This window comes from Chionomys nivalis, chromosome X, assembly GCF_950005125.1.
Source record: "Chionomys nivalis chromosome X, mChiNiv1.1, whole genome shotgun sequence".
Lineage (NCBI taxonomy): Eukaryota > Metazoa > Chordata > Mammalia > Rodentia > Cricetidae > Chionomys > Chionomys nivalis.
This window is the reverse complement of record NC_080112.1, coordinates 63,943,281-63,965,151: the sequence shown is the minus strand read 5'-3', so window position 1 is coordinate 63,965,151 and position 21,871 is coordinate 63,943,281. Positions and strand designations below refer to the sequence as shown.

General features: G+C 38.6%; 1 protein-coding gene across 12 annotated transcripts in view; it reads left to right on the top strand.

Moving 5' to 3' along the window:
• The window catches only part of Arhgef9 (Cdc42 guanine nucleotide exchange factor 9), a 308,119-nt gene that overhangs the window by 224,084 nt on the left and 62,164 nt on the right, over window positions 1–21,871 (top strand). For all 12 annotated transcript variants that reach the window (XM_057759313.1, XM_057759302.1, XM_057759306.1 and 9 more), the window contains one exon: window positions 8,488–8,679. In XM_057759313.1, coding sequence (XP_057615296.1) covers window positions 8,488–8,679 — 192 coding nt within the window. The remainder of the gene's footprint in view (window positions 1–8,487; window positions 8,680–21,871) is intronic.

Genomic DNA, 21,871 nt, shown 5'->3' with positions numbered 1-21,871 from the left:
ACAGATAACTGCACATTTGTCTTTTGGGGCCTGGGTAATAACCTCAGCAAGTAATTTTTCCAGTTTCATCTTTTAAATTTTATGACTTAATTTTTCCTCACAACTGAATAGTGTTCAGTTTTTTTATAGTTACCACATTTGTTATACATCCATCAGTTGATATACATCTATTTTATTCCATTTCCCTGTTATTGTAGACAGAATAACAATGAACATGGATGTGCAAGCATTTCTATAGTAAGCTATGAAGTTCTTTGGGTACATGCCCAGGAGTGGCATAACTGGGTCACATGGCAGATCTGTTCCTAGTTTTTTGAAATACATAGCTGGCAAAGATATTCTCCCATTTTGTGGGCTTCCCTTTATTTGTTTCATGGTTTCCTTTGCTGTATGGAAGCTATTTAGTTTTATGAGGTCCCATTTGTTAGTTGCTGGTCTTATTTTCTGTGCTCCTAGAGTCATATTCAGAATGTCCTTATCTTTGCCTGAAAGTTTCCATCTACTCCTTACTTTCTCTTAGTAGTTATAGGCTACAAAATCTTATGCTAATGTCTTTGATCCAGTTAGAGGTAAGTTTTTGCAGGTTTTTGGGGTTAAGGATCTGTCTTCATTTTTCTGTATATTGAAATCCATGTATCCCAGCACTCTTTGTTGAAGATTCTGCCTCATTTCTCTATATTCTTGGCATCTTTATCAAAGGTTATGTAGCTGTTGTATTTAGATTTATATCTGAGTCCTCATTCCATTTTATTGATGTGTTCCCCTTTGCTAGTATCATGCTGTTTTCATTACAATAGCTCCTAGCTTGAAATTAGGTATAATGATATATCTCACAGCTCTGCCCCACCCCCAGATTGCTTTGGCTATCTTTAATATTTTGTAACTCCATATAACTTTTTAAAATTTTTCCTATGCTTATGAAGGGAGTCCCTCATATTTTCATTTGGATTATATTGGATCTGTAGGTTTCTTTTGGTAGGGTGACTATTTCTACAATATTAATTCTCCCACAAGCATAGGAGATCTTTCCATCTTCTGATATCTTCCTCAATTTCTTTCTTCAGTATCTTGAAGTTTTTATTGTAGCATTCTTTCATTTTCTTGATTAACTTTATTTCCAATTACTTTATTTTTTGTTTGACTGTTGTGAAAGGAACCATATTTTCTGATTTCATATAAGCTCAAACAGAAAGCCTATTGGAACTGTAGAAGACACAGACTTGCAAAGGTCCTGCCAAAGCACTTGTTTGGGGCTCCTTTATTTTTTATATTTATTTGTTTGTTTATGTATTTATTTATTTATTTTTGAGAGGCAGGGTTTCTCTGTGGCTTTGGAACCTGTCTAGCTCTTGTAGACCAGCTGGCCTCAAACTCACAAAAGTCTGACTGCCTCTGCCTCCTGAGTGCTGGGATTAAAGGCATGCACCACAGCCCAGCTAGGGCTCCTTTATTAATGAACATGAATTCCATCAAGGTCCAAGCAGTAGAGCCCCATAAAAGTCACAAAAAAAACAGGGAGAAGGAGAACATGGTTTATCTTAGAGGGATTCAACTTTTGTTTTCTTTTTTGACTGACTAGAAAAATGTATTGCCTCTAAAGCACTTCATAGGACCCCAGGTTACCCTCATTGATTTGATACATTACTTAGGAAGACTTTTAATAGATAAAATATCAAGATTCCAGACTATGATGATGGGGTAGAAGGGCTATAGAGTCTGGTTGCAAAGGAGGAGGTATTTAGTGTGCGAAATATTTAGGAAAATTATGAGAACAAAGTACTTTCTAAGTACTTCCTAAAGTAGCCTGACTAGAGAATGCCTCTCAGACGTTGCTTTATTATTCTAGAAGCAGATGGTATCAAATTATGGGATAATTAGAGTCTCGACTTGATGCCAGGAACTATTATTGATATCTCATGTAAGAGTTTTAGATGCATATGATTCCTGCAGTAGTCTCTGAAGTGGACTGAAACTATTCTGTTTTACTGATGAGGACATTGAGGATTAGAGAAGTCAGGTAACTTACTCTGTGTTGGAAAGCCCATATTTCTACCCAAGCTATCAAGTCTACTTTGTTTACCCTGCCAGATTTTCTCCTGATTTGGTCTAAGTACTTAGAGACTGTGCATCAATCTCAGATTCTGCTTGTTTACCATGAGAGACTCATTGCCTTGGCTTTCTTGCATAGGAAGTGGAAATAAAATTTTAAAAAAGGAAAGCTTATTTGGTCTGTTACATTGGTTTTGTTTGTTTGTATGTTTTGGGTAGCTGTGACCAAAATACCTGAAAGAAACAAATGAAGGAAGATGTATTTTGGCTTTTACACTTCCAGAGTTAAGTTCAGGGTCCTTGGCTTCATTGATTCTGGGTCTGTGGTGAGTTAGAACATAATGCCAATGGGAGCATGTGACACAGGCCATTTACCCCATGAAGCAGGGAGAGGTGGATGGGGACTGGGGATAGTTATAACCTTTAAAAGCATGCTTTCAGTGACCTATTTCTTCTATGAGGTGTTACTTCCTGATATTCTCACTTCTTTGCCAGCTGGGAACTAAGGATTTAGCACATCAGCCTCTGCAAAACCTTACAGATTCAAACCCATGCCATGGTGGATAGTCTTAGAGCCACTGTAAGAGAGTTTTTAGAAAGAGACAAACTCAGTTTAGGATCATAGGAGGGGATGGGGTAGGGGAAACCGTGATCTGAAGATACTGTATGAATTTTCAATGAAAAAGAAAGCCAAGGAAAAAAGAATGGAGGGGAAAAAAGGGGAAGAGGTCTTCTTGGTCAAAATGTAGGACCCTCACAATAGAAGATACAATGACATGATGGTGAGCATAAGTAGGATGTGTTGGAAAGACGTGGTTGATATCATGGGTGTGCTATGGTACAGTAAAGCTCTGCGGGCAAGTCCTAGTTTAGTGTGTTAATGTAGTTATGAATGCATTTCTGTGAGGTTTTCTTTTTTCTCCCCATCCCTCTCCCCTCCATTTCTAATGCAACCAAAATTTTCATTGTTTTATTGGAGATCATTACTTCTAATTATATGTATGTTAGAAAGGGAAAAGCAATTTGTTAACAGCTTTCTTATGGTGATTTTCAGTTAATTAGTAATAATTACTAATTATCTTTCCCTTGAGGGCCAAGGAGTTTGCTGATTATCTTTGTGCTAGGCAAGAATGCTAAGTGTTTATATATTGATTAGTGGGGCAATGCCCTACTTTACTTCTCTGCTGCTATGATAAACACTGACCAAAACTAACTTGGGGAGGAACCAGTTTAATTCATGTTAGAAGTTACAGTCTATCATCTAGGGAGAAAGGGAAATGAAAGCAAGGACTCAAGGCGGAAACCCCAAGGCAGGAACTGAAGCAGAGACCATGGAGGAGTGCTGCTTACTGGCTTGCTCTACCTGACTTGCTTGGCCATCATTCTTTTTTTTTTTTTTCATAGTGTATATGTTTTTATTTTTTTTTATTCTTTTTTACTTAAAATTTCCAACTGCTCCCCGTTTCCCATTTCCCTCCCCCTCCTCCCACATATTGCCCCCTCCCCCCGCTCCCCTCCCCTCTCCCTATCCCCACTCCACTTCTTCTCCCCCTAGTCCACTCCCCCTCCCTCTCGATACTGAAGAGCAGTCCAAATTCCCTGCTCTACAGGAAGACCAAGGTCCTCCCACTTCTATCTAGGTCCAGGAAGGTGAGCATCCAAACAGGCTACGCTCCCACACAAAGCCAGTTCATGTATTAGGATCGAAACCTAGTGCCATTGTCCTTGGCTTCTCATCAGCCTTCATTGTCCGCCTTGTTCAGAGAGTCCAGTTTCAACCCATGCTTATTCAGTCCCAGTCCAGCTGGCCTTGGAGAGCTCCCAATAGATCAGTTCCACTGTCACAGTGGGTGGGTGCACGCCTCGTGGTCCTGATTTCCTTGCTCATGTTCTCCCTCCTTCTGCTCCTCATTTGGACCTTAAGAGCTCAGACGGTTGATCCAAATTGGGTCTCTGTCTCTCTCTCGATCCATCGCCAGATGAAAGTTCAAGAGACTTGAACCTGGAATGGCTACCAGAAGCCCAGGGCAATGTCCCCAGTTAGTTCATTGGGGCACCTGAGGATAGGGAACCTGAAATGAACCTATCCTATAATCATACTGATGAATATCTTGCATATCGCCATAGAACCTTCATCTAGCGATAGATGGAGATAGAGACAGAGACCCACACTGGAGCACCGGACTGAGCTCCCAAGGTTATAATGAGGAGCAGAAGGAGAGAGAACATGAACAAGGAAGTCAGGACCATGAGGGGTGCACCCAGCCACTGAGACAGTGGGGCCGATCTATTGGGAGCTCACCAAGGCCAGCTGGACTGCTACTGAAAAAAACATGGGATAAAACCGGACTCTCTGAATGTGGTGGACAATGAGAGCTGACGAGAGGCCAAGGAGAATGGCACAGGAACCATCATTCTTTTATATAGTTCAGGCCCACCTTCCCAGGAATGGTGCCATCTTCACTGGGCTGAACCCATCTATATCAATTAGAAATCAGAAAGTGCCTCAAACATGCTCATACGCTTTATCCAATAGAAACAATTACTAATTGAGGTTCCCTCTTCCTGTGTATATCAAGGTGACAAGTAAAGCTAACTGTGACTTCTAACCATGCCACATGTTGACAAGCCTCAGCTTCTCTCTTCAGTCCTACAATTTCCACTTACTGACCCTTCAGCTTCACTGATGGTCACTCAGTGTGTCTCTGTAGGTCCTCCAGCACTGCCACAAGGTTTTGTGATTCAGCAATTCTTTGTGTCCCCTTCACGTCTTCAAAACTAGTACCATGTGGAAGTGTCTTACACATTACTTAGCAAGTTCTACTGTCAACTTGAAGGTCTTAGCCCTGCCTGGACCAAACGTTTATGTGCTAACCCCGAGAGAACACTTCCCAGAAGGTTTTGCCTCAGTAATGCCTGTCTCTTATTAATCACAGGTGATTTTTCATTACTAGCTCACCACTGTCCATTGTCCCATTAAAGCAAAGGTTTCACTTCCACAGATGCTTAACTCATCTATATCCCACAAATGAGAGAGCCTGACAGAGTCTTTATGGGATTCTCAGGGTTCTGTTTGAAACTTCACAAGCCAGGCCTCCATTATCTACATTTTTCTCAGCGTTGTCTTCCAAGCTCCCACAGAACTGCCAATTAAACTCTTAGCATGCACTCTTTGTTTTCTAGCCGACAGTTCTAAATACTCCATCTTTCACCTACAAAAATCACATTGCTCCATTAAGAGATCAGACAAATTTCTAAGTAACTCCTAGAACTTTCCTTGAACGCATAATGATGTTACCCATAGTAGTTGGCGTCCTGTCATTGTGATCAAATACCTGAAGGAAGAAAAGGAAGAAAAATTTAAAGGGAAGAAAAGTTTATTTTGGATCATGGTTTCAGAGATTTCAGCCCAAGGCTATGGAGGCATAGCACAATGGTGCTAGGAAAATGTTCCAGAGGAGGCTGCTGATCTCATACCATGGAAGCAAAGAGAGAGCAAGAGGGCATGAATATGAATGAGAAAGAAGAAACTGAGGACACACTCTTAAGGACTACCCCCTTTAGCTAGATCCCATCTCTTATTTCCAGCACTCCCAATAGTCTATCAAATTGTAAGTCCATCAGTTGATTAACCCATTGATGAAATCAGCACTTTCATGATATAATCACTTCCCCAGTGTCACCTCTGAGCACTGCTACATTGGGGACTGATTCTTTAGGAATGTATAAATCTTTGGTGAGACATTTCAGTTCCTTTTATAATTATTAATTTATTTATAGAGAATGACTACCAATGATGTCAAAAAATGTAAAGTTGTTGAATTTACTCAATTACTTGTTTTTTCGTACTATTTAAATGTAGTATTCTTAATTTTAATCTTAGATAGTACAGTTAATTTTAAAATATTTATCCCATATTCTACAAATATTGCTGAATTTGTTTATTAGCATAGCTTTTGGGTGGATTCCTTAGAGTTTCCTATGCATATGATTGCATGATTTATATATATGAGTTAGTTTTATATTTTCTATTAAATTAAATTCCTTTTATTTTTTTTCCTGTTCAGTTACTCTTGCTAGAATTCTTAGTACAATATTGAATCACAGTGATAAGAGCAGATAATAGCCTTGATTTCTTGGGTGTATGGTCTTTTCATAAATACTCGTTATCATTTGGAGGAAGTTATTTCTAGTTTATTAAATACTTTTTAATCACGAAGGAGTATACTGATTGAGATAAGCATGTGGGATTTTATAGCCTTCATTATTATGCTTTATTACATTGCTTTTCTTATGTTAAACCACGTTTGTATTGCAGAGATCAATCCCATTTGATAAGGAAGGTTTAAAAAATGTTGCTAACATTTTGTTGAGGTGTCTGCCTTTTTGTATTTTGAGGGTTTTTGCCAAAGATGAACAATAATTCTTTAAATATTTGAAATCAAATATTTAAACCAGCAGACCTTGTCACCTGCTTTCGTGTGAGCAGCTTCTGATCACTCAGTCTCATGCTTCTTATTACCCTACTTAGATTACTGTTTGTTCTTGGGTTTGTTCTAGTCTGTGTGTTTCTAAGAACTTATCCATTGCATAATTTTAATTGAATTTTTAGTGTACAATTGTTCATAGTGTTCCCTTTCAATGACTTTTCTGTAAGTCTGTTGTAATATTGCCATTCTTCATTGATTCTACTAAACAGAGTCTTTGTCTTAGAATTTCAGTTGCTGTGAAGAGACACTATAACCATAGCCACGCTTACAAAGAAAAATATTGAACTGGGGCTGGCTTACAGTTTGGAGTTTTAGTTTATTATCATTATGGTGGGGAGCATGGCAGCATGCCAGCAGGCATGATGCTGGAGAAGTAGCAGGAGAGTTCTGCATCTCAATCTGCAGGCAGTAGGGAGAAAGAGTGACATTGGGCCTGGTTTGAGCTTCTGAAACTTCAAAGCCCAATAATGAACTTCCTCCAATAAGGCCACACCTTCTAATAGTGCCACTCCTTATGGATCTGTGGGGACCATTTTCACTAAAACCACCACAGTCTTACTTGTTTTCTATTTTACATTTTATGAGGCATATATCTCCTTTGTATTGATTAAATAATTTAAAACCATTAGAAGATACACATACGTACATATATCAAAGATGTTTTCCCTGGCAGTGCCTGTGAAGATCAGTTTCTTTATCAGAAAATTGAGTGTTTAAGTCATTATTGTTTAAGTTTTTAAATACGTTATTTCTGTATTCTATATAGGCTTGATGTATATAGATAGCAATCTGTATAAAGAAAAAATCTGAGAAAAGCCTATTATTTCTGAAGAGAATAGGAGATAAGAGTGGAAATACAGTTGGGGTCGTATTGTGATAATTTTGAACAGTAGATGAAGCATTTGAACTTAAGTAGTGTGAGGCTTTTGATAATTTTTGGTTTGAGGCTCGCTGATCAAAGTTATTGTCAAGGACCTGGTCTGTTAGTAGCATGTAGGACAGATTGGTGTTAGGTGTTTCCCTGGGACTGTGTCTTATTATAGAGAGATGAGGGCAGTAACAGAGGGAATGCAAAAGGAAGACAAGAACTAGATTTTGAAAGACTTCATTGACTCTAATGAAGAATGAGAAATCCATCATCTTGTTCTCCAGGGCTTCTTTTACAGTCATGTAATGGTTAGACATAGTATATATCTGATACAGATAATTGATAAATTTGATGTCACTAACCCTGATTTACTTCCATTCAATGATTCAGTCATTCATTTAGTACTTTAATAAGTCCTCTAGAAATATGATAGAGTATAGACATTTTTTATATTTTTATTTGTCATCCAGGAGCCTGTGTGTGCTAGCTCAAGCATCTGTGAACAATATTTGTGAAAATGTTTGCATTAGTCTATCCAGAATTTTTAGCAAGTTTGATACAGCATTCAGAGATGAAATTCCACCCAATGAAGATATCTCATATGTTGACATAGGCTGGGATGGAAGAAAGTAACAGAATATTAGGGAATAATTGTTTTCATTATTATAAATACAACTAATTTTATTTTCCAGTGTCTTGGAATAAATTTTAAAAACCATATCTACTCCTTAAAATATTTATTCATTATAGAACTTTTTAATTGTGTTAAATGGTAGGTATTAAGGGATCAATTATACACATTTTTAAAAAAAGAAAGGAAAGAGCCAGGCAGGGTGTTTAAACTTTTAATCTCCAGAACTCAGGAAACTAAGGTAGGTAGATTTTTTTTTTAATTTGAAGCCCAGTTTAGGGCCAGCAAGACATCCTAGAGTTAGTCTTGGCACTCTTGTTTTCAAACGCTTCTGATTGAAGGCTTTGTAAATATATAGTTACTCATTTTCCCTTTCTCTATCTAGCTGAAAATTTCTCAAAGAAGGTTAACTCATTATTATTTGTTTTTTTCTTTGCCTACTTCTACAGCTCTGGGTGAACCAGGAGGATGGGGTGGAGGAAGGGCCCAGTGATGTGCAGAATGGACACCTGGACCCCAATTCAGACTGCCTTTGTCTGGGCCGGCCACTACAGAACCGCGACCAGATGCGGGCCAACGTCATCAATGAGATCATGAGCACCGAGCGTCATTACATCAAGCACCTCAAGGACATTTGTGAGGTAGCTATGGTGGTGCATGTTTGGGGGGGGGTGCATAGGTGGTGGGATATTCTTCTTCTAGGAAGAGCTGACAGTCAGCATGGACCTCTTTGTGGTAGTCCCAAAATGTTGGACAAATTAGCTGCACTGACCACCCAGACAGTTTTCAATGGGATGAAATTGCATCCTTTGGGTTTTCAATTTGTTTTTCTTTCCTCTCTTTGATTTTTCTTTGTCATTAATCCATTAATATATACTTAATGTCCCTCTGCCCTCTACCTCCCTGTCTACCTTGTCTTTGTCTCTGTCCTTTCCTTCCCTGAATCTGTACTCTTAACCTCTTGGCTTCTGATCCAGGACCAGCCAAACCTTCCCCATTAATTAAAGCAAATTTAAGCAAGAGATTAAGAGACTTGAATGTATAGAAAAGTTCCTAGAATTTCTTTTTTTAAATTTCGGATGCAGATGTAAGGTTTTCACTCCTGCCACGTAAGTCATGAAGTACCCAGGGCTTTGGTAAGACACGCACCTACTTAAGTTCCAAGAGCATCATTGATGATTCTGATGTGCCCCACGTGGAGAACATTGTGGTTAGTTTGAACAAATAAATACTTAAGAAAGGAATCACCAGGAGATGAGGGCTAGAACAACGGTTTGTGTCACTATATCCCCTAACTCCATGCATTCTAGCTCTCTAGACGATGGGAGTCTCCTGTTCCCCATCCGCCCCATATTCTCTTTAGCTTAAGGAGGCCGGGTAACATTTCCCGAGGGTTTATTACTAAGCAGTAAGCAAAAATCAATGAAAAGTGGAGAAAAGAATGTTTTCAAAATATTTTTAAAGTTTCTTTTTATGTGTTTAGATGTTTTGCCTGCATGTATGTTTGTGCACCACATGTGTGCTTGATACCCGAGGAAGCATTTGGCTCCCTGGACCTGGAGTTACAGATGACTGTGGTCCACAGAGCTGTTTCTCGAGTCCTGTTTTAAAAGGTTTAAACACACACACCGAGAACAAAAATACCCAGCTTTCTTTTGACCTTCCGAAAACTCCTCATTGACTCATCTTGTTTCCTTCCCTCACAAGAGAAATCAGAACCTATTTTCTTTTCTTCGCCTGGGGCCTACTTTCCAGTCGAGGGTATAGTTGTAACATTTTCAAAGTCCTTGTTTCCCTAGAGCGGAGCTAGCTAACAGAATGTTCTGCAGTGATGAAAAATGTTTTATCTCCTCTCTCCAGTAGACATCTGCTAGCCGGCCAAGCTTTTGAAACATGGCTGGTGTTAATGAGAAGGAAAGCCTAATTTTTTATTGAAATAGAATTAATTTAAATTTAAATAATAACACTACTATTTGAAATCACATTGGAAAGTACAGTTATGGAAAGATGTTTTGGAGGTATTTCACCTCAGCTCGTTTTCTTTTCTCAATTAAATGTATTAAAAATTATCCTATTGAGTGGATGGGGGTTGGGTGGGGGAAGGTAGGGAAAAATGGGAGGAGAGGAGGGAGGGAGAACTCTGGTTGGTATATAAAATGAAAAAAAAACGTTTAAATTAAAATTTTTAAAAAATCCTCTTCATGTCATGAAGCAATAACATAGGGTAGAAAGAACAAAGGTTCTAGAAACATATTGTTCTGGCTGTTATATCTCGACTTAATCACAAATTAACCCTGTAGGCTTAAAGGTAACCCCATACCAAACATACACATACTCTGGCCTTAATTTTCTCATTTGTCTTCTGGACTTCATTATATAGTTACTTCTTAAAGTTGTTGATGGAATCAAGTAAATGCACTGTGGTTGTTTACATGTGCATTGTCCTGGGCTTTAACCTTGGGCCTTTGTATATGTTAGGCAAGTGCGCTACCAGTGAGCTACATCCCTAGATCATAAATGTATTACTCTAATTAAATATGTTCCAGATACTTTAGAAAGTATAGTTTTAGTTCTCCCTTCAAAGTTCTTTTTTTCTGTTCACTTATCTATCCATAGCTCTCATTTTCATCTCAAAGATTTGTACGGTAGCCAGCAACATCTGCATCACCCGAGACCTTGTTAGACATGCAAAATCTTTGGCTCTGTCTCAGATTTACTGAATAAGATGGTGTATTTTAGTAATTCACCCACTTGATTGCAATAGATTTAAAATTCTGAGAAGTGGTACTTCAAAATGAAAGCTAGATTATTTGTGATGCTATCTTTAATAAATGAAGTAGAGTCTGTTCAGCACTTGCTAACTAGGGCAGGCTATCATGACCTAAGGTATTTTTTCCCCTTTGTTTAAAACTTTCCAATGGCTCATAATTTCTATTCAAGTAAAAATTGAAACTTATTACTTACAATGTCATGCAGGGTCAACTTCCTCACTGTTTTGACTTCATCTTTTGTTCCTTTTCCTGTGTTCTTACTAAGCCACCCCTACTGGCTTGTTACTATTCATCTAATGTGCCAGACATGCTCTCAAACAGAGATCTTGAACTATTTGTCGCCCTGCCTAGAGAAGTCTTCCTCCAGTAAGGTGCTTCAAGTTTTTATGTTAAATATTCTATTTAAAATTTTAAGCTTGTATTGCTTCTTTTTCCTATTTTATTTTTTATCATTATTTTTTTTATTTGCATGCATCAATTTATTTAATCCTTGCACACATTCACAAAGAAAGGGTTATTAGTCTCTTTGACAAATGGGAAAAACAAGGTTCAACAAGTGACATGCCTCCACTAAAGTTGTGAGCTTAGTAGTTAGGAGATGTGTCCCTAGTAGAATCCATGTTCTCCATATACCAGGTTTTCCTGCACTTCCAGATACACGGACCTCTGGCTACTGTGTCATTGATCTGGAGGTCCCAAACACATTATGGGTATCTTCCTCTATTCCTATAGCAGCTTCCTCCCACTAGCTGGGACACATCTTCCAGGGTGAGTGAGCAAAAGTATATTACCTGTGGGTAGAAACTGGGTTCTCTTAGCAGGACCGTCTTGGAATTCAGGAAGGGAACTCACTCGATCTCAAGCAGGATAAACCACAGTCCAGGCCACATTGTGGGACCCTCAGTGATCTGGCAGCCAGTGACACTCCTGCTTCTGTTGCCGTGGATACAGCCTGGTTGGTCTAAATCGCTGGCAGCAGGGGAAGCAGGTGCCAGAGGGGTGCACTTGGTAGAGCTGGAGATGTTGGGGAACACCAGGTGGGCAGCACACAGATTTGGGGTGCCCAAGTAGTGGGCAGATGGGGGTCCTGGTAGGTGCTTCTCCCGCTACACACTCCCACCCCCATCTTTATGCCACCACCAGTCTGGGAGGGGGCCAGAGCTAGCTCTGCTACTGGTCTGCCTGCCTGCCTGCCGGTTCCCCCCCCCCACCCCCCACCCAGTCTGCCTGCTGGCCGCAGCCTTTTGTCCTCAGAAGACAGGGTCCCAGCGGGGCCTCTACCAAGCTTCTAGCAGAGGCTCAGGGTCCTGGACTCCTCCCTGGGAGCACACGAGCCATGGCCTGGGAGGGCCCCAGGTTAGGGGCACACTCTCATCCAGGCTAACCCCACTCTCCCGGCCCGGTGAAGATGGAGAAGAGGTACAAGTCCACAGCCAGAGGCAGCAGCAGAGGTGGTGTTGGGGAGGGGATGGACGCTAGAAAGAGGGGGAGGGGTGGAGGGCGAGAGAGGCTGGCCTGATAGCCGTGTCCCAGGTTATCATTATATTTTTGACTATTGCAAAATTGCACATTTCTGTATTCATTTACTTGTAGCTCATCTGTCTTACTAAAATGTAAATTCCATACATGGAAGGGAATCTCATTTGTTGATTACTGATATCAAATCAATAACCCAGTGCCTGACACAGAGTAGATTCTCAAAAAGTATTGCAAAACAATTATATATATAATTGATCATTTCTGCATACTTAAGATAGTATGACAATTAAAACTATTGTCATTTTGTCATATCATTTGGTCTTCAAAGAGGGCAAACATTATTGTTATTGTCTGATTCAACAGATCATTCCTAGTTAAACAAATTTCTTTTCATAGTGTTTCTCGTCTCAAACCCCATGGAAATCCTTTAGTCTTAGAAGTATGCCCTATTTTCCCCAACTCTCAGACATCATGTCTTCAAAACACAAGATCCAACAATGGTTATGCTAATCTGAACAAAAGGAGGAGCACTATGATTCTGCTTTACGAAACTGTCCAGTGCAGCCAACCTAGTTACAGCTTTTGTTGAAGACGTTAGAAACTATCTCTTTGCTCTACTCCTCAACAATAGATACCAAAGAGAATTTGAGAAATCTGTATTTAGCTGGACCATGGATGATATTCTTGCTCTAGATAGTAATAGCTATGAACCAAAACCTGTAAGTACCAAAATATTTTCAGGAAAAACACCAGAGTTAGAATTGAGAGTCCAAAGCTTAAGTCATATTTTGGTTGCTGATTGGCAAAGCCTTTTCCACCCTTGGTCTTCTTTCCCACCTCTAAAATAAGTGAGTTGGGGAACTTTAAATAATATGGCACTTAATCTTTCTGGTTTTGCACTAAGTAGATATATTTTCACTGGACAAATCTATGGGAGTGAGACAGTCCTCTTCTGCACATTCTGCCTCTTCTTCCTTAGCACTCAAGGAAGCATTTCGTATTCAAGTGTGACGGTGTTAATATGACAATCTACCACATTCTCCACATATTTCTAAATCTAGCCAAGGGGATGAAAACTCTGAGTTTAGCTTGGGATCATTATGACTAATCATCTGTGACATTGCCATTTGTAACCATGGAACTAATTTTACAATAGAAGGAACAAAGTACTAAACAGATAGGGCTAAAGATGATTCAAATCATTGTCTTTCCTGTCCCTGGGGGGAAATTAGCTCAGACATCATAGAAATGTGAAATCAGTTCTATTCTCAGATGTCGCCAGGAAACCTTGCCTATCTCTCCATGGTCATTTGGATTAGTCTCAGATGCTTCCCTATAAAGAATTCTTCCTTTAGTCTAATAAGGTTTAACATGCTATAGTTTCAAGTCATCTCTAGATTTTATGTTTAAACCTAGGTTTTAAGCTACATGTGATGGCACACATCTGTAACCTCACCGTTCAGGAAACGGAAATTTGAGGATTATTAATTTGAGGCCGGTCTGGGCCATATAGTGAGATATAAATTAAAACCAAAACCAAACAGCAGCAGCAGAAACAAAACTCTTCGAGCTTTTGAAAGTATTAGATTTTTCTCTTTTTCATTATTATTTTTTACCTAGGTACTCACCAAAGGTCATTACATCTTGACATATTTAGATAATGATAACATGTAGTAGAGTGTGGCAATATCTGTATAGTATATTAGAATAACCAGATGAGACAGCTAATTAGCCTAAAACGATCACCACAGGATTTTATGCCAGCCCTAAACCCTACCCTACCCAGACATTTTTGATAACCAGTTAGGGGCTTATCCCTAGGGAAAACTGATTTTTCTCTCAGCATTTGGTAATTGGTCTTTATCTGTGGGTGGAGTCCTATGAGAGTTCCCCCAGCCATGTTGGTATGTCAACTGGTCACCATTGTTCAGGTCTTTTTTTTTGGGCTACTATACTGCTGAGATTTCTTGGGTGCAGTTTCCCTGTCCTACATAGAAGACATAATCTCACAGCCAACTTGCTGATTCTCTGACTCTTATAGTCTTTCTACCCCACTTTGTGCTATTCCCTGAGCCTTATGTGTTTTGTTACAAATATATCAAGTGGACCTGGGAATTCTGTTATTATTTTTTCTCTGCATTTTGACCTATTGTGGCTTTCTGCAATAGTTTTCTTCTGAAAAAAAAAGATGTTTCTTTGTTAAGGAATGAGAGCTATGTATCTCTTTTGGTAGAAGGATAAGTATCAAGAATGCAATTAGAAAACATACTGGTTTGAGAAAGTGGCAGTGGTAGCTTCTTTTCTAAGATCCATGATCTCACTAGTCACTAGTAGTCAGCTAGACTTACAGTACCAGGCATGAATTCCTTTCTGTTGACCAGGCCTTAAGTCCAAGTAGGTGCCTGTTGTTTACTCCTGATTTCTAAGTGCCACTATTGCACCTTTGGGGACATCTTTATGATTGTCATTTTTGTATTTTGTAGACATCGCAGCTAGGTAGGACGTTGTCATTGCTTTTCTCCCTTTGAAGCTTTTCTCCCTTTGAAGCTAGTCCTCGTGGAGGAATCTTTCAATTCAGTCACAGTTGGATTCTTCCAAGTACCCTGACTGAAATGTGTGGTGTCTTCTGCAATAAGGACTTATCTTTAGTCTCTGAGAGGAAACCAATGGCAACAGAAATAGCCTATATTGTTTTGGGAGTTTCTTAAGACTCGTTTCTAAATTAGCAATTTGAAAAGAGGTTTTCTATCCCTATTATTCTTAGGTTTGGTCCTTTCATAGTGTCTCAGATTTTCTGGATGTTTTGTGTCAGGAATTTTTTAGATTTAGCATTTTCTTTGACCGATGTATCAATTCCTTCTATCATGTCTTCAATGCCTGAGATTCTTTCTTCTATCTCTTATATTCTGTCAGTGATAATTGCCTCTGTAGTTTCCGCTCACTTCCCTAGATTTTCCATTTCCAGAAGCCCCTCAGTGTGCTTTCTTTATTGCTTCTATTTTCATTTTCAGGTCTTAAACAGTTTTATTTGTTTCCATCAACTGTTGTTTGTCTTTTCCTGTTTTTTAATTGCTATTCTTTAAGAGATTTATTGACTTCCTCCAATTTTTGGTTGGCTTTTCCTCGATTTCTTTAAGGGAGTTTTTCACCTCTGCTTTAAGGGTCTCTATCATCATCATTAAGTTGGTTTTAAGGTTGCTTTGACTGTGTTGGAATATTCAGGGCTTACTATAGAGGGATGGTTGGGCTCTGGTTGTGACATATTGCTCTGAATGTTGTTGTTTGTGTTTTTATACTTATATTTAGGCATCTGGATTTGGAGTTCTTATAGGTCTAGGTGCCAATTTCTGGATTTGTCTTTGTTGGATGGGTATTAGACAATAGTTCTGTTTTGTGGAGTAGAACTTAATGCAACCAGAAAGTGGTTCTTTGCTCTCAGAACATTTGTGCAACTATTGCACCTATGGGCATATATTACCTTGCTGGTTATTGTAGTTTGTAGGGTTCATAGTTGAGTAAGATTGTTAATGATTTTTCTTATGATTTTTCTCCCCAAGTAGCATGCATAGAAACTCCTAGCGTTATGAAAGCTAGCCAGCAATGCCCAAACGTCTATCTAGGTAAGTTCTAGTTTGGTTTCTCCATGTCCTATGACTGAGGAATATGACGTCTTTGGCAATAGGGTCTTCCTATCGAGTTCTGCATGGTAATCAAGAGCAGTGGCATTAAACTGTGTTGTTGGGGGCATCTATTGGATCCCATTGACCAACAACCATTGGAATAGAGGTAACTGTCTCCTGGCACTGGGATTTTCATTTGATACTCAGGATATCTGATGAGGCATTGTCCCCTGTTAGAAGGTAACTCCATTTAAACTCCTTTTAGATGTGTATATATAGGCATTTTAGGAAGCAACTACAGTATAAGGTTTCCATGTGGCTTTTTCAAAAGTTATTACTGTTATTTATCCATCACCATACTCCTGTTCTCCCTTGCCTTCCCATCCACCACCCACTTAATCCTTCCTGACCCAGAACACATTCTTGTAGTTTACTATTCATATATAAAGAGAAAGGAGTTTTTTTTTGTGCCTGGTACTGGGATTTTTGTTGGATAGACTATGACTCTTGGGGAGTATTATCATCGCTGGTAGTATAGCTTGATTTAAACTGTGTAATATATATTCTATATAATATTAGGTAAGATAAGATGATTACTTCCTTGTGGACATTTCAAACATCCTTAGTGTTATCTATTCCTCCTGTCTCTCTCCTATGTTGTATTTCTTCTCCCCCTCCCCAGCTAAGCCCCCCAATTCTCCCCTTTATATCATCTGTCTCTTAATATTCCCCTCTGTAAATCTATACAGCTCTCCTTACACTCCCTTTCTATGGTCTTTGTTTTTGTAGTTACTCCTGGTTATATCTGAAGAGTTTTTGCTCATCTGAAGATTTGGGCCTAGGATCCAGAAATAACAAAGAACTTCATGGCACTTGTCTTTCTGGGTCTGGGCTACCTCACTTGGTCAAATATTTTCCAGTTTTATTCCTTTACCTGAAATTTTCATAATTTTATTTTCATTGATCTTCACAGCTGAATAGAATCCTATCATCCATATGGATCATATTTTCATTATGCATTCATCAGTTGAAGGACATTTAGGTTCTTTCTATTTCCTAGCTATTCTGAATAGAGTAGCAATGAACATGGCTGAACAAGCATCTGGGAGGTAGGATGCCAGTCTTTTGAATAAATGCCAAGGAATGGTATAGCTTAGCATATGGCAGATTTATTTTTGGCTTTTTGGTGACTTTCACACTGATTTCCAGAGTTGCTATACCAGTCTGTGATCGCAATGGTGAATGTGGGTTATGCTTTCCCTTCATCCTCACAAGCATTTGTTATGAGTTGTTTTCTTGATCTTAGCCATTCTGGATGTTGTGAATTGAAATCTCAAAGGAGAGGATTATTATCCAGAATATATAAAGAACTCAAAAAATAAAACGTAATTAAGTGACCCAATTAGACACCGAACTATTGATTTGAGCAAAGGATTCTCAAAAGAAGAAATTAAAACATATCAATTAAAAAATATAACTAAGAGATATATTTTTAAAAAGCTATTCCTTATCCTTCTGAATTTGAGAAATGCAAATTAAAACTACTTGGAGATGACATGGTACTCATAGTATCTTTTAAGAATGATATCTTCTCATGTGAGGCATCAATCTATAACATCCATCACTCTAAACAATTTAACAATACTTTCTGGGTATCCTTTTTATTTTTAAACCATGTCTTTTATATCCTAGGCTGGGCTTGAACTTCTGGTTTCTCACCTCTACAACCCAAGTTCTGGGAGTGGAATGCATTACCATACCCAGTTTACTTTGTGGTGAGGATCAAATTCAAGGCTGTATTCATGCTAGGCAAGCCCTCCACCAACGACTAAAACCTCAGACTTGTGAAGTATCTCTGATGTGTTGCAGGCTGCTGGTCCTCTGAAAGGGTGTCTCAGAACTGAACACTGCTCTCCCACAGTTGTATTACTGCTCAAATTACCCCTCTCTTTTGTTTGCCTCAGTCTTTTTGCCTTTTTTCTAATGTAAGATAGCATTTATATTTTGATCCATCACATTTCATGACCAACTCATCTTAAAACATACATACTTTCAAAAATGTGTGAAAGAGAAGCCACATATATTGATAAGTCCACGGTCCACTGCTATGTAAAATTCATAGTCAGTACACAGTCAATGTAAAGGAAGCTAATGATCTCATTTGATCTCTCTTCTCCCTACTGTATTATTATACCTGATCCTTTATTTTCTTTTTGAAGAGCCTTCTAAATATTGAAAAATACTACATATGAAGGAGACATTTAGAAAATAATAAATTTCCTTTCCTGGTAGTTATATATTTTGTTCTTTGTATATTTCTGGAAATACTTATTCTTACTTTGAATAATGAAGACAATTTTAAAAATCAGAGTTTGAAAGTAAAAAAAAGCTGACAAAAATGTAAAAATATAACAGAATTGTACTTGCATTAATTCCCTGTCATTAACTTTCAGAAAGTACTCTACCACCCTCCATTCTTCTTAATATAGAGGTAAATTTCAATGTACATAATCGGAAGAAAACAAGTTACTTCACAATGATAATGAAAATATTAGGAGAATTGGGAAGCTTCACTGGCATTTCCTATCTTTTTCCTTTTTTCCTTTTAAAATAATCTTATTTTGCATACCAATCCCAGTTCTCTCTCCTTCAGGTGCTCCTGCTCTCTCCACCTTCTCCCCACCCTGCCCCATCCACACCTCAGACAGGGTGAGGCTTCCCATGGGGAGTCAACAAAGTCGGCCTCATAACTTGAGGCAGGACTAAGGCCTTCCCCACTATATCTAGGTTGAACAAGGCATCCCTCCTTAGGGAATGGACTCCAAAGAGCCAGTTCATGCACTAGAGATAAATACTGGTTCCACTAGTAGTGGCCCTATAAACTGCCTAAGCCACACAACTCTTACCCACATTCAGAGGGCCTTGTTTGGTCTTAGGCAGGTTCCCCAGGTGTCAGTTTAGAGTCAGTGAGCTCCTACTAGCTCAGGTCAGCTGTTTCTGTGGGTTTTCCCATCATGATCTTGACCCCTTTGCTCATATTATTGCCCCTCCCTCTCTTCAAATGGACTCCTGAAGTTCAGCCCAATGCTTAGCTGTGGATCTCTGCATCTACTTCCATCAGTTACTGATGAAGGTTTTATGAAGACAATTAAGATAGTCATCAATCTAAATGCAGTTAAGGTACCCTCTCCACTCTTGTTTAGATTCTTAGCTGGGGTCATTCTTGTGGATTCCTGAGATTTTTCTCTAGTGCCTGGTTTCTTCCTAACCCCATAATGGCTCCCTCTTTCAAGGTATCATATCCTTGCTCCTCTTCTCTGTCCTTCACCCAACTCTACCTTTCCAATCGTTCATATTATTCTCCCCACTCCTCTTCTTCATTCTCCACTTCCCTACCAATCTCCACCCTCTCCCCGTGCTGTCAATTTACTAAAGAGCTCTTGTCTACTTCCCCTTCTCGGGGATCCATGTATGTCTCTCTTAAAGTTCTCATTGTTTCCTGTCTTCTCTGGGTTTGTGGACTGTAGGCTGGTTATTCTTTGTTTAATGACTAATATCCACTTATGAGTGAGTACATACTGTGTTTATCTTTCTGTGTCTGAGTTACTTCACTCAGGAAGGCTTTTTCTAGTTCCATACATTTGTCTGTAAATTTCAAGATGTCATTGTTTTTTATCACTCCATTGTGTAAATGTACCACACGTTCTTTATCCATTCTTCAGATGAAGGGCATCTAGGTTGTTGCCAGATTCTGGCTATTATCCATAATGCTGCTGGGAACATAGTTGAGCAAATGTCCTTGTATGAGTATACATCCCTTGGATTTATGCTCAAGGATGTTATTGCTGGGTCTTGAGGTAGATTGATTACCAATTTTCTGAGAAACTGCCATACTGATTTCCTAAGTGGCTGTACAAATTTACACACCCACCAGCAATGGATGAGTGTTCCCCTTACTCAGCATCCTCTCCAGCATGAGATTTCATTAGTGTTTTTGATCTTAGCCATTCTTACAGGTTTAAGATGGTGTCTCAGAGTTCTTTTGATTTGCATTTCCCTGATGACTAAGGATGTTAAGCAGTTCCTTAAGTGCTTTTTTCTCTGTTGAGCATTGTTTAGATCTGTACCCCATTTTTAATTAGATTATTTAATATGTTGAATCTAGTTTCTTGAGTTCTTTGTATATTCTGGAGATCAGCTCTCTGTCAGATGTGGGGTTGGTGAAGATTTTTTTTCCCATCCTGTAGGTTGCTGTTTTGTCTTGTTGACTATGCCCTTTACCTTAAAGAAGCTTTTCAGTTTCAGAAGATCTCATTTATTAATTGTCGATCTCAGTGTCTGTGCTACTGGTATTATATTCAGGAAGTGGTCTCCTTTACCAGTGTGTTCCAGGCTACTTCCTACTTTCTCTTGTATCAGGTTCAGTGTAGCTGGAATTATGTTGAGGTCTTTGATTTTAGTACATGAGGATAGATATGAATCTATTTGCATTCTTCTACATGTCGTCATCCAGTTATGCCAGCATAATTTGTTGAAAATGCTTTTTTTTCATTGTATAATTTTAGTTTCTTTGTTCAAAATCAGTTTTTTATAAATCTGTGGATTAATATTGGAGTTTTCTATTTGATTTGATTGCGGTGGTTCACCTGTCTGTTTTTATGCCAATACGAAGCTGTTTTCATTACTGTAACTTTATAGTAGAGTTTGAAGTCAGGGATAGTGATACTTCTGGGAGTTTCTTTATTGATTAGGATTGTTTTGTTATCCTGGTTCTTTTGTTTTTCCAGATGAAGTTAAGTACCGTTCTTTTAAGGTCTGTGAAGAATTGTGCTGGGATTTGATGGGAATTTTGTTGAATCTGTAGATTTTGGAGAGATTGCCATTTTTATTATGCTGATCCTACCTATCCAAGAGCATGGGAGATTTTTCCATTTTCTGATATCTTCTTCAATTTCTTTCTCTAAAGACTTAAAGTTCTTATCTACAGGTCTTTCCTTTGTTTGGCTAGAGTTACTCCAAGAAATTTTATGTTGTTTGTGGCTATTGTGAAGGCTAATGCTTCTCTGATTTCTTTCTTAGCCTATGTAACATCTGATTTTTTGAGTTAATATTGTATCCTGCCACATTAGTGAAGGTGTTTATCAGCTGTATTTGTTCCCTGGTAGAGTTTTTGGGGCCACTTATGTAAACTAACATCTGCAAATAGTGAAAATTTAACTTCTTCCTTTTCAATTTGTATCCCTTTGATTTTCTTTTATTGTCTTACTGCTCTAGCTAGAACTTTGAGTACTATATTAAATAGATATAGAGAGATTAGACAGCTTTGTCTTGTTCCTGATTTTAGTAGATTGCTTTGAGTTTCTCCCTAGTTTGATGTTGTCTGTTGGCTTGCTGTATATTGATTTTATGATGCTTAGGTATGTTCCTTATATCCGTGATCTCTCTAAGACCTTTATCACAAAGGGGTGTTGTATTTTGTCAAAGTCTTTTTCAGTATCTAATCAGATGATCATATGGTTTTTTTCTTTCATTTTTTTATATGGTGGATTACATTGATGGATTTTCATACATTGAACCATCCCTGCATCTCTGGAATGAAGCCTACTTGATCATGGTCGATGATTTTTCTGGTGTGTAACCTTGGATTCAGTTTGCCAGTATTTTATTGGGCATTTTTGCATCAAAGTTCATGAGGGAGATAGGTCTGTAATTCTTTCTTAGTTGCATCTTTTTGTGGTTTGGGTACAGGGTAACTGTCGCCTTGTAAAAAGAGTTTGGCAGTGTCCCCTCTGTTTCTGTTTAGTGGAACAATTTTGAGGAATTTTGGTATTAGCTCTCCTTTGAAATTCTGGTAGAATTCTTCTCTGAAATCATTTGGCTATGGGCTTTTTTTTTCTTTTTTTTGTCTGGGAGACTTTTAATGATTGCTGCTATTTCCTTAGCAGTTATAGGTCTATTTAAAT